The following is a 13,005-nucleotide window of genomic DNA, read 5'->3' on the forward strand; positions in this document are numbered from 1 at the left end:
CTGTAGCCCAAGTGAATTACCTTGGTGGGTATGATTTCCAATGCCCTGTGTGTGTTGGAAGCACGAGAAAAGGCCGGTCATATTTGTAAAAAATTAGTGTCATAGCCCACTAACTAGCAGGTGTATTCAGAGCTCACAAAAAATCTAGATTCATAGATAAGCACATTTTTCATCTGCATGAACTTGATAATCTGTAGTCAGGGAGCATTTTGACGCGCAGAAATCAGGAAATGGAAGCCTTATAGTAGTTTCAAAGAGACAGAATGAATTAATGAATTCCGGGGTTTTATGTACCAGTTTTGATCACTAGGAGATCTTTAACATGCTCCCAATGCACGGGGCACAGGTTTCAAAGAATATGCCTGCAAATTCGGGTAGACTGCACACATTGGCAGTACTCCCGGTGTGGGAACAAGCAGCTTTTGCCATTTAAATCTTCACAGTTCAAGTTGATCAAAAGAATCATTGCTAGCCTATGCTTTGACAATACGTGCAGGAAACCATGTCATACCTGAATTTGACCCTAGTAAATTCGGAAAATCTGATAAATTGGACTAGTCCTCTGGTCCAGGCAACTTGTTAATTAGGATGTATTTGCCCGCTAACCAGTTAATTCAGACAAGTCTTGAGGCTTCGAAAGCACAGACTGCCCCAAATGTGTGCCTCAAAACAGCAAAAATGGTGTTAGTGTCCAACCAAAACGAAGTGGCGGAGTCTGCATCGCCATAGTCATCAGTGGAACTCGTACATGAATCGAAATTCTGTCACGCTTCGTGCCTATTTGTAGCATTATGGACTTTATTCTTGCGTTTACCACCGTGCATAACATCGTGTTAGCCCGGTGCCTTTATAACTGCATACAGCCGAACCCGGCTATGTAATTGAATGTCATAAAAGCACATACCATTTATAAAAACACTTTATTGATGAAACTAGCTCAGTTTCGCATGAAATAGTCCTGCATTTTCTTCTGCTTGGGCAATTTCGCTGCCTGCGACGCACACACTTCTCCACATTGTCTAAGGAGTCTGGGCAGCTGAGGCCGCAACCTTCTGCATTCGTGCAGAAGCACCGGACTAGTGTGAGCACACTAATCACTTCGCAGGATGTGGGCAAAGGACTGTCGTTGCTTTCCTCATTGTGCCCACTTTCACTTGTGCTCGGTACGATGTTGGCAATGTAGTCTTCGTCTTCGGGCTCTCCCGTGGTCGCGACACCATCATTTGCACTCACAAACTCGTCCACTGTTGATTCGTCAACAGCTTCCGGAAATTCTGACAGCTCGCTCCAAGTTTCGGCAACACCGGCAATCGGTGCGTCGCATTCATCAGACTTTACAGTCATCACCGAGCATGCGGAAGCCGGCATGGCTGAAGCAATTTCGGATGAACCACTCGTACACGGCCGTGCATACGCATCGGGCGCCACGAGCGCCGGGTCGCGAGTTTGCCCGCTTTAGCCCTAATCACCCCCTTATTCTTCAAGATCATGCTGAGAGTGCTCCTCGGAATCTCGCACGCTGCAGGGACATCCGACTTGTCACCGCGTTCGACCCGATTTATGATTTCGAACTTCATGACAAAAGGCAAATTCTGCTGCTTCATCACGGCAACACTGCAGGAGAAGGCCCGCAAGGCGCACACACACTGAACCAGAAAAGCAGCAAGACAACTCGCACTTTTGTCATTTTGCACGACGAGGGCACAAGAGCCTCTGATCGGCTGTCTGAGCAAGTGCTGCAGGTGAGACAGGATCATTTTTTGCAGGGGGGTGTCGACGGCTCGCTCGACGCAGCATGGTCACGGTAGGGTGAGTGGTTGGATGGAGCCGCGCCGCCGGGTTTCCCTGCCACCGCGAGGGAAAGCCAACTTCTGGGGGCACTTTTCCAACACTCGAGGTTCAATATATAGGGAGTAGCTGCTATTTTTCTTCTATGTAAGCGTAAGTTTTGCTATATATACTCATTGTAACTATACCTTGTCCAGAAATTGTTTGATATATAGAATAATTCGATGTAAATGGGTTCGATATAGTCGGGTTCCACTGTAGTCATAATCCATGATCATGTCGATTGCAACCACAGTTTCATCCACAGCAGTTGCAGGACACAGTAGTTTCATTTTGACTCAGTGCTCCCATCGGCCGCGTGTCTTTAAAACTGCATGGTCGCTGTTTATGATTGTGTCGATAGCGGCCACAGTTTCATCCGCAGTGGTAGCGGCAAACACTAGTTTCATTTTTACTCAGTGCAATGGCTGCTCATGCAATGCCACAAACACGGAGAAAGCTGTTGAGGATGAAGAGCGCCGTCTATATCGTGATGGATAGACGATCTGTTGGCGACAAGCTCAGTAGCGAAAAAGTAATCAGGAAGTGTGCGCAGTAGTGAAATGCTTGACTTGGATGAAGACGGTGCCGCAGCTGTGCTGCGAAGGAAGTCGTGAGGCCTTCACAGCTGCGAGCGCTAATCGGTCACGAGATATGAGAATTGCAGCTTCCTTACTGCTTTTGTGCAAAATAGAAACAAGATTTGCATATTCAATCAGGAAATAAAAGTTGTGTTGACGTAGTAAGCATTTGCTTGCATATTGTTTTCTTGATACTTTCGGTAATTTGACATTCTGATAATTCGGATATTTTTTTCGATCCTGTGAAATCCAAATTATTGAGATTGTACTGTACTAGAACTGCAGCAAGAAAAAAAAAAACAGCAAAACCTGATAAAAGTGCTAAAGCTCAATTTACTGGACAATATACAGCACTCTTCATTCAAAACTGTCTCAACACAAAACAAACATTTAAGCACACATTGCAGAGGTGGTAGAATAATGCAGATGAGTCATGTTCCAAAGTGGGCATTGATAACAGGGTTGCGCAAACAATCGTGTCGGGAAACCACAATAGGGTAGAGCTTGGCATCAATGCCACTATCACTGCTACCATCCATGGCAGTGGAAAGTAGTCTAAAACAGAGACATTTGACAACATCGCTTGTAACTTGATCAGCCATTGCCTTCACAATTGCAGCAGTCTTGGTGCAGGCACATGTGTAGTTCTGTACTTTCATTGATCCGGGGAACATCTTCCAGAACAGATTGCTGGTGCAGTCAGTCACAGTGAAGGGAATATTATGTTCTATAAGGAATGTTGTAAAGAAGCACTCAGCTTTAGCTGCAGAATAATCTACCTCTGAAGTAAAAAAGCCACCAACTTTTCATTGCTCTAAACTTTTGCTCAGTCCTTGAGTTTCATCATGTTCAGGTGGCCCAAGATATCCTGCTGACTAGCATGGGAAATAATGAAGTCACGACGGCACATGCTTCAAATCACATACTTCTCCCCCTTGCGCAACTTCTGAATGCATGGGAAACCTCTAGTATAATATCGAATAAACACTCAGAGAAATGTCTATGATGATACGAAGTCCGGAGGTGAACAGGCGCCCCGGTTGGCTTCACCAAAATGTAAAAGCATCAAGAATTAGTTTGTACAAGGCAACAAGCATGCAAAAGCTAGAATTCGCCTTTTTCATTTTCCTGTGCTGCCCTCTGCCGCACGCCACTGAAAACGTTTTGGAAGGGTCCCGGGGCTTTCGCCGGTTGATTTGTGTACCTGCGCCCACAATGAGTACTCATCGATTTAGCATTTTGTGGATTGTGAATCATTATTAATGGATTCTTCGGGACAGCATGTCGTTCCTGGAAGCCATGTAGCACTAACCGACTACTGGGTGAGCAGGCCTGAGTGCGCTGTTCTGCAAACAGTGCGGTCGATAAAGGCACGCTGAGTTCTGTTTGGCGACACGCCTGCCTTGGAATTTGTCACTGATTTCTGCACTTGGACATCGCTTTTTTTATTCTTTTTACACATTACTTAGACATTTTGCATATTCAAGAAGTCTTTGAGTGCAGCCTTCTGCATCGGATTTATGAAAGCGGTGCATTTGTTTACATCAACATTTATAGCCGGAGATCATTGTTATCATCGAATATTGTGGAAAAGGTGCATCACTGATATGAAATAGTGTCAAAACGTAGCAAAACACGCATATCTGCACATATGTGCCGTGTTGTTACACCCTGTGACGAGTCAATATGAGCGGCTGATTCACTTAAACACGGCTACTGTGTTCCAGATACCATATTACAGGCTGTTAATTTATTTCTGATTCTCGCTTTTCTTTATCTCCATCATACCTACAGTTTTAGCGTGCCATAGAGCATTATTAGAGAAAACTGTGCTCGCATAAGTGCTCAGTTGTAGGCCGTGTTGTTCTCTCACGAAAACGTGCGGATGCCATCACTCACACGGTGTTGGTATAACTGAGCGAGGCTGTTGTTTATGCTGCTGTATACCGAATACACAGTCTCTTGTTTGCCGCTTGACGCAGAGGCCAACAGTGCATTTCTGAGATTGAGAAATGTGTTGGCAAAGCAACACGTACAGACCCGCCCATGTACGTAGCGAATGCGGCCAACAGCCTACATGTACGGTGACGTACAGATGTTGGCACAGCACTGTGTCACCGCTTACCGCTTTTTGTGTACGTGCCGTGCGAAGTAAAGTGCAGTTGATTTCAAATTTCTAAGGCCAGAACTGAACTATAAAGGCAGTTTCGTTCGACCTAACTGCTTACATTTCAGTTCAGGTCTGCCGGTAGCGGGTGCACGAACTCGACGGAACCAGGTTCACCTTCACTGAACAGGATCGACATTGGTTCAAACTTCATGGGCACGGCTTGAGAGGGTTGGAGCTTGTGCATTTCAACTTAGTAGGTGTATTTGACTCATTTTGAGCACGATTAATTATATATACAAGCGCAGACACTGTCGCTATCGTGTTGTCTGTTCGACGGCCAATCATACGGGGTTCGGTTGAACGATGGTCGGCATGCTGATTTTGCCAGTGCCGTCGACAAGAAAGCTCGTCGCAGTACAACTCGCACTCATTGGTTGCAATGTTGTCAACCTGGTATGATAAAATTGTTTCAGTGACGCACAATAGTCGGTCAATCATTGGATTGAGCGCCTTGTCGGTCTCCTATCGACCCAGTGTTGCCGCACCTTATGAGTACGTGTAGTCAGGCATGCGCTGCCACCATCAGCAAGTGAAGGCCGACGCTGCAAGAAGACTTCGTCAGCAACGTGATGTACTTAAGTGTCACCCAGGTGTAACACAGAGGTTTTTCGTTAAATTTGCTAGCCATCAATGAAAGGCGGCAACTACATGGCTCACAGTGCAGTCCAGACAACTCAAACGATGCCCTGGCTGCTCTCTCTTTTAAAGTGGAGTTGCAGTATTAGGTTACGCACGTTTTTGGCACTGCAACCACGTCGAGCTACCAGTAGAGTTTCAACTGTTTCAATGCGGTACACGGCACGAGTGTTTGCAACAACGCGCGTCCGAGCGTTTTTTTTTTTTTTTTTTTTTTTTTTTCCGGGGGACTTTCTGTCGCACGGCCACGTGCGCGACCCTTCCAAATCGTTTCTCGACTAATCTGCTAGAGCAGGGCGCATGCGCCGTTGCGCCATGAAAGAGGTGGATTGTCTTGATTGTTGAAACGCTTGCTGGATTTGGCCCACATTTGCTCATGAGAAAGAAAGTTCTCAAAATGCCAGATAAGTTATTCCAGTTTCCTACATTGAGATTTACATCTTTAGCTCACATTATGCACCCATTTTTGTGTCTTGAAGCGAGAGTATCTTGAAGTATCTTGAAAGTATCTTGAAACTCGCCTTATGAATGCCCGTGTAAAGACATGCATGTACAAAAAGGTACTGATGCAGTTGGTGTTCGATGCCCTGGCAAAAAGTGTGCACAAGCTTTGTGTGTATGGCCTCCGCATTGCCACTTTGTCCACTGTGCTTTGGTCTGCTTTACGGAGGGAATTGGGTACATATATTTTTATTGCGACACCAATTTACATGTACACTCCAGGCGCATTTCTGCCATCGGCATCGTCGTCGTCGTGATGTTCCGTATAATGTCCAAAGGTGATAACATCATTGGCACACACTGTATGCTGTATGTGCGAGTGAAAGCGTGCGAGGGTGAACTGATGATAATGGCTCAATCTCGCACGTGCAAGGGAGGAAAGTGGGAAGTAAGCACGCTGTCTTCCATCGCGTGCAAGGCACTGAGAGCAGGGGAGGGAATGTTCTACTCCGGCAGCGGCTGCGTATGGCGTGGCCACATGGCCACTATCTTGAAAGCAATCTGCGATAGGGACAGAGTTTACCGAGTGCTGATGCTGATATCTTCATGTGCACTGCGTTCTCACCGTTCAGAATGCGTTGAAGCGAGAGGCAGCAAGAAGGTCAATTCACTCGCTGCTGCTGCCGCACTTTCTCATTCCACCGTTTTGACAGTGAGTGTGCACGGTCATCGAGTGAGATGTGTTTGTTTGCTTGTGCGCGCATGGCACCATGCTTGTTAATTTAGTTAGTAAGCGAATGTTTACAAGTTAATAAGGACGATAAAACTACTATCCTTACTTCGTATAGCTGTCTACTAATTGGCTATCGCAATCGATGCTTCGCCTTACGGGTGAAACCGTGGCTTTATTTGTTGAAACCCTCCAAAATCAGTGGAACAAACAAGTCCCACTTTTCGAAAGAGCCAAGTAGTGTCAGTAGGACAAATGCATCCCACTTTTTAAAACTGAACGGTTTATTGTACAGAAATGAAATTAGTTGCGAACTACTTTTAAGCACATCATTTAGCTATATATAAATATATTAAAAAATATCAAGAGTTGTTCACGAGGGAAGTAGGCAGGAATAATTTTCATAGAGACCCTCGAGTGTTAATGGGGCATATACGTTCTACTTTTTAAAAGTAAATGGCTTGGTGTAGAGAAGTGAAGTTTGTTGCAAACTACTTCTAAGTACATCTACTCATGCCATGCGAAAGATTTCAAGAGTTTTGTAAAAAAAAATATACATAATCCTACAAAGGGTAAAGTGATGTGAAAAAAAAAAAAAATAACATTATGGGTGTCATTACAATTGTAAAGAAGGTTTAAAAATCAAGCATTTTATAATAAAATCGTAAAAGTTGGTAGGTATGCATATAGCCACAGCACTACCGCCAGGCACATCCAAATATTAGTGGTCAAAGTTGATGCTTAAGAAGTTGCTTCCACATGAGTGCACCAACACTTTGGTAACTGGTCACCCAAGGTGACAGTATTAAGCTGTTGTTCTGCCCGTACATAAGATTTCATACAACATGAACAAGCTAGTAGAATGTACCAATGCCAAAGGTTATCTTTTCTGATGCTCCATTTAAGTTGGGAAGCTCTGCAAAATTACCTTTCAATTTGCAGACAAAAGGGGAAGCTGTAAGATATAGCACAGCAGATGCTTTGTTAACTGTAGAGAATGTACAGTGTATAAAATTCCTTTTTTGTGGAGAAAGTTTTCCATTCCAGGTGAGACATTGTCTACATGATTCACTTGGAGAACATGGAATCATGAGACGTAATGGCTGGCTGGCTCTCAGTGATGCGATTGGTCCAAACCACTTCGAAGCACCTTTTGGAGCAGCAAATCAACCTTTTGGAGCAGTAGCCAGGCAATCATTTTCCCACGCAAATATTTAGACTGGCTAGAGCATATTGCCATGTTCTTCTACGAGAATCGGCATTTGCACATGCGAATGTATATGCTTGTCTAAAATATCCAAGAAGATGAAATTCACTTATTCATTTTCCTGTTGACAGCTCTAAGTTTTTTCAATCACAAACCTCCTAACATACAAACACTTTCCGAATATTGTTCATATTAGTAGGTCTTTCAAGGAGGCTTTCCCCGATGCTTCAGTTGCAGTATTCGATACAACATGCCAGCTGAAGCAAAAGCTTAGGTACTGCCAGAACGCAGATTAATTTTCAAGGCTTTCTTTTTACCATTGGAAAAAACCCTGCTGATGATATTTGTACTTTCATTACAAGCTGGGTGTTGCAGTTGTGAGGGGAAGTCTACCTGCTGTACTAATTCGTCAGTTGATGAACGGAATCCTTGGGCATGTGGTTCGTTGCAGTTTGATTTGATTTTGATTTGATTTATTGATTTCCATTTACACACACATGTACAGAGGAGTGGTAAATGGAGGTGGATGAGGGAAAAAAGCCGCACAGACGCGGCTTGAGGTAACCTCACCCCCTTAGGTACAATATGGCTGCATGGGGTAACACATCAAGTGCCATATAAATTACATTTATCTAGTGGCCATAAAACATTGCAGTTATACAATATATGAAAGAACAGTGAATTATTGCCACAATAACAATGCAAAACACACTGCGGCATTGAAATAAATAAATGATATACACTTGGTAACATAGACAAAAAAGAGGAACATAACACACATTATTAATCATTAACAAACGTGCTCTAAAGAAGTGAAAGCAATAGAGTTTTAAATTCTGACAGTGATAGATCCTGTAAATTGAAGCCTGCTCTGTCGTATAAATTCAGTAATCTTGGAAGGTTGTTACACAACATTTGACAACCGTAGTTAGTTCTAGAGCGCGGAACCTTCCAGACTTCAGGTGTACAAGTTGAATAACGGTATGAATTGACGGATAGATTTGCAAGTTCTACAAGTAAAGTATTGTTACGTTTGGTATTAAAGTAATACTCGCGTAATAGTCTGCAGTCATAGATCTTATGGGCTGTCGCAATGTTGTATTTCTTGAACAGGTTTTCAGTATGGGCGGCAAACGGTACATTAGCGATGACACGTATTATTTTCTTCTGCATACGAAATAATTTACTCAAGTTACATTCAGTTGTGGTGCCCCATACAAGATGCCCATAATGTATGTGAGACACGAATAAGGCATTATAAATTAATAATTTTACAGAGACGGGTAAGGTATATCTGTAGCGATTTAAAACACCTGTTATGCGGCTAAGTTTTTGGAGTACAAAGCTTACATGGTCGTCCCATTGCATGGTACTCGTGAAGTGTACCCCTAACACCTTTGCAGAAAGAGTGAGTTCTATATTTGTGCATCTATACACTAATGTTAGATCTGGAGGAAGAAGACTCATGCCTTTGGTATGAAAAATTACGGCCTTTGTTTTCGCCGTATTTACTTTTAGACAGTTCTCAGTGGACCAATAGGATAGGCAATAGTTGTGGGGATGCTAGACTCTCACATGTCCCCTTATGTTTTTCCTGCATGGCTCTTATGTCTCCTGGAATCTGGCTTCTCCGTGTAGCTAAGCGCCAGCGGCGGTCGATGTGGTTGCAGCATATTACGAGAGATGGCGTGAGTGTTGTGCTGCTAATGCCACCTAACGGAGGGGTTACTGAAGCATGAAAGGGAGTAGGTCCTTCCTCTTTGGCTCAGGGTCGGCGAGCCGTGCGACGCTTCGCGTGCTCGCGGGACCGTCCTGTGAAAGACGTAAGAGCAGGACACTGGGAACTGACAGACACAATCGTTCGAACATGCCACCGCTCACGTGGCCCTACACGCAAACGATTAGGCATTGGTGTCTAGCATGAGAGCGAACATATTCGCTCGCTATCCGATTTCGGTGAGCCGGACTTCCTTGATTTGTTGCACGCTCATTGGCATGTTCTATGGGCAGTAACTTGGCTAGCAAGCATTATGAAAGGTGTAATAAATGCCCTTTTGATTGCTTGCACTACTATGTTGCTGTTTTTTTTTTGTCCCAAGAGCACGTTTCAGACCCCACATCTAGCGCCCAACGTGGGGCCTCTCGGGTCATCGAATGACAATTTTGCTCAGTTCGAGACAAGCTTTCTTTGAACCGAAGCATAGGCCTAGCATAGATTTTAATCGCTAGCGTCATCGGCAAGCTTTCTTGAGTGAGGTGACGGTTGCTGTAGTGTGTTTGAACTTTTCAACATGCTAAGCCTTTTCGCAAGTGTTTTTAAATAACATTCGTTGGCACGAGATCCGCATGGTCTGCATCCTGGGAGAGTGAGGCCTAGTGCTCACGGAGTATTGGCAAGCCTGAAGCAAGTGAGTATGGAAGTCTCATGGGTGGTCTGAGTTTCTTATTTAAACAGCACCTTCCATTTCTTTTACTCTGGGAGTCATGGCTCTAAAAGCCAGGTGGCCGTGGGCCATGGGTGCCGCTACAGGCTGTCTGGTATTGCGTCCTGGCACCGGGCACTCTGACACCGTCTGGGACAATGGGCGCCGTCAAGTCGAATGCTGTGTGCACAGAGTGAGGTAGGACCACCTCACAGAGCTGACGTGTCCTAGCAGTTGCCTGCTTAGCGCCCATTTTGGGTGTTGTTTTTGGATGCCGGTTGCTGTCACAGTAGAGGCTCATTAGGCCTATGGCTTTACGAAGCTGCCTGTCGCATGTGGAAGCACACAACCTGGTGGAATGTGGCATTGAAGTGGCACACTTTGCTTCCCTCATTTTAGTTGGCCTCACACGAATTGAAGTCACTCGTTCAGCTCAAGAAAGCGAGCTTTGTTCACGTGAACTTAGCATCTAAATAGCTACCTGATCTTTCGCTAGCCAAATTAAACATTGTACCACGTGGACAATGCGCATGCAGAATTTCTCTCCCTTGCAATACTTCCATGTTTGTCAACTTCGTTGAGTACACAACGTGGGCAGAGTCGTCCCTGGTTTGCTGTCATGTGCACATTGCCTGCACTGCTGCCCCAGACTACTATCGGTCCCACCCCAGGCAATAGAGATGCCTGTGGCCAGTACGGTGCAGCAACTTCAGTGGCTGCCTGTGTCTGCCTTGCAACCTTTGGCAGCTGGGGAAAAGAGCCGGCAGTCACCAAGAGCTACTGTGGCGCTTGCCAGTAGGACGTGTCGGCGCAAGTGACACTTGCTTGGGCCGACTAGTACATGGCTGTTTCTGGGATCCTGGCCTGGAGTCATGCTGTTGAGTCTGCAGAGCTGCTGCTGTGACCAATGGACGTGAGCCAGCGGTGTACCCCAGAGACACTGTGGTGCGGCCACTGCCGCATGTTCTACCACTTGTTCGTGAAGCACACATTGATGTTAGACCGTGCAACAAGTTTCGGCGGAGTATGTAGTGATTTAAGGTTAGGGGGAAGAGCGTACTCTCCCCCACAGTTTATAGAATGCAGGGCCAAAAAACTGTTCTGGCCTTTATGCCTGAAACTCACTCTGCAAACTATAAGAGTTGCAGTTATGGAAGGCTCCTATTTAATTTGGAGAAGTTTTTTAACATGCAGTTTAAGTACACAAGTGTTTTTGCATTCCATGCCCACTCAGACCTGGTTGCTGCAGCCAAGACTTGATACCGCAACACCATTCTCTCCTCAGTAGCAAAATTCCACAGGCACTGTGTCACTGCAGCAAGTGGAAAATCAAATTATGGGGTTTTACGTGCCAAAACCACGACCTGATTATGAGGCATGCCGTAGTGGGGGACTCCGTAAATTTGGACCACCTGGGGTTCTTTAACTTGTGCCTAAATTTAAGTACATGGGTGTTTTTACATTTTGCCCCCATTGAAATGCAGCTGCCATGGCTGGGATTGCAGCGGACAGAGTTCCTGTTGAAGAATTAATGTGACTACAACCAACATTCATAACGAACAGGGAGTACAACTGGTGTCTTTGAGAAAAAAAGAACTGCTCACAAACCTTTGACCAGTGGCGGCCTTTTTGGACGAGGGTGATGACATCTACCTCTTGGCACCAAAGGGCACCAACCAATGCTCCAATGCTCACACCACCAACCATGTCGATGGGGATGCCTGCCTCGTAGATGGCTCGAATCATGCCTACGTGTGCACAGCCCCTGGGTATGGGTGAAAATATTATTAATAATAACAAATAAAAACAACTAAGAAAAAGTTTGGTGGGCATCACCAAATAGCAATTTAGTGTAGACATAGCCAGCTGAACCAAGCAAAACATGGGCACTTTTGTATATGTAGCCAGTGCTGAAGTTCAGTACCTTGTGTTTCTTTTATGCTTGCTCCCACAATTACAGGCTGGTAATTAGTTATTAGTAGCATCTTATGAACTGTTAATTTTGTGACTTTTCTGGCTTCTTTCTTTAAAAGTGCATGCAACACTTAGTCTTGTTGGCCTACCTGGCTCCCCCACCTCCCAACACAAGGCCAATTGATGTCCCAGTGAGGAACCGTGCCAGGCGGGCAAAGTCCGAGTGTACATTCACAGTTCCTTCTTGAACTTTCTTGTACACCTCCATCTGGGCATGATATCAGGACAGACAATTTTTTAATATCACAACACGAATTGAAACACAACATTAGCAACTAAAAATTGATGGAACCTTAAGGGGCACTGAAGAGGAATATTAAGTTACGTTGCATTGCAAATTGCACTTCTGCATTAGGAAAATAACCACTCTAATCATGCGAGGAGGCTTGCGGGCCAGAAATGATGCAAAAATGAAAGATTGGTGCCGATGCCATTCTAAAATTCCCTCACCAGATTGTCTTGTCATCATGGGTTTTGACAGTGCTTGTGGTCTAGTTAACCCTTTCTGTGTAAATGACCTACTGGTGCGTTTCCATGTTTCTGTCCAGCCATGTCACTCACATACATGTACGTTCTCCACTTTTTCCACTGGATGAGCACAGTAACACGAAGTTGGTGAGCTCTAAGGTAGTTCCACCATCTGTTTTATCTTCTAGAATCATATTTTCTCCTCTCTCTGGGTTTTTGTTAGCACGCTGTGGGACGCACCCCTTAGGAGGCGTGGTTGCATCATGCACAGCGCGCGCATCTGTAGATGATAATGGTGACTCCCGGATTTTGTACACCGGTACGACGATTCTCCGTTCAAATATTTGTGCAGTAGTGCAAGGCCACCACTCTTACACATTTCTGCCATCTGTTGTATGTTTATAGACATTCAACTTTTTTGTTTTGTTTTCTTCTCACGCAGTCTTCGAAATGCCATGCCTCCTTTCCAGAGATCAGGGTGCTCCTTTTGTCGGTGTGCTTTCTCCAGGATGGCTCTGCCCTCTGTCGTGCCTCTTTCATATTGTCGC

The 13,005-nt window shown here is 44.9% G+C and overlaps 1 protein-coding gene across 6 annotated transcripts in view; it reads right to left on the minus strand.

Moving 5' to 3' along the window:
* sws (patatin like phospholipase domain containing sws) overlaps positions 1-13,005 on the minus strand; it is a 182,453-nt gene that overhangs the window by 42,321 nt on the left and 127,127 nt on the right. For all 6 annotated transcript variants that reach the window (XR_007602676.2, XM_055062847.1, XM_055062846.1 and 3 more), the window contains exons 24-25: positions 12,079-12,197; positions 11,624-11,780 (exon numbers count right to left, since the gene is read on the minus strand). Coding sequence is in view for 5 of the 6 variants with exons in the window: in XM_055062847.1 (XP_054918822.1) it covers positions 11,624-11,780; positions 12,079-12,197 (276 nt within the window). In the remaining variant the exon portion in view is untranslated. The remainder of the gene's footprint in view (positions 1-11,623; positions 11,781-12,078; positions 12,198-13,005) is intronic.

Source organism: Dermacentor andersoni, chromosome 1 (assembly GCF_023375885.2).
Source record: "Dermacentor andersoni chromosome 1, qqDerAnde1_hic_scaffold, whole genome shotgun sequence".
NCBI classification, from domain to species: domain Eukaryota; kingdom Metazoa; phylum Arthropoda; class Arachnida; order Ixodida; family Ixodidae; genus Dermacentor; species Dermacentor andersoni.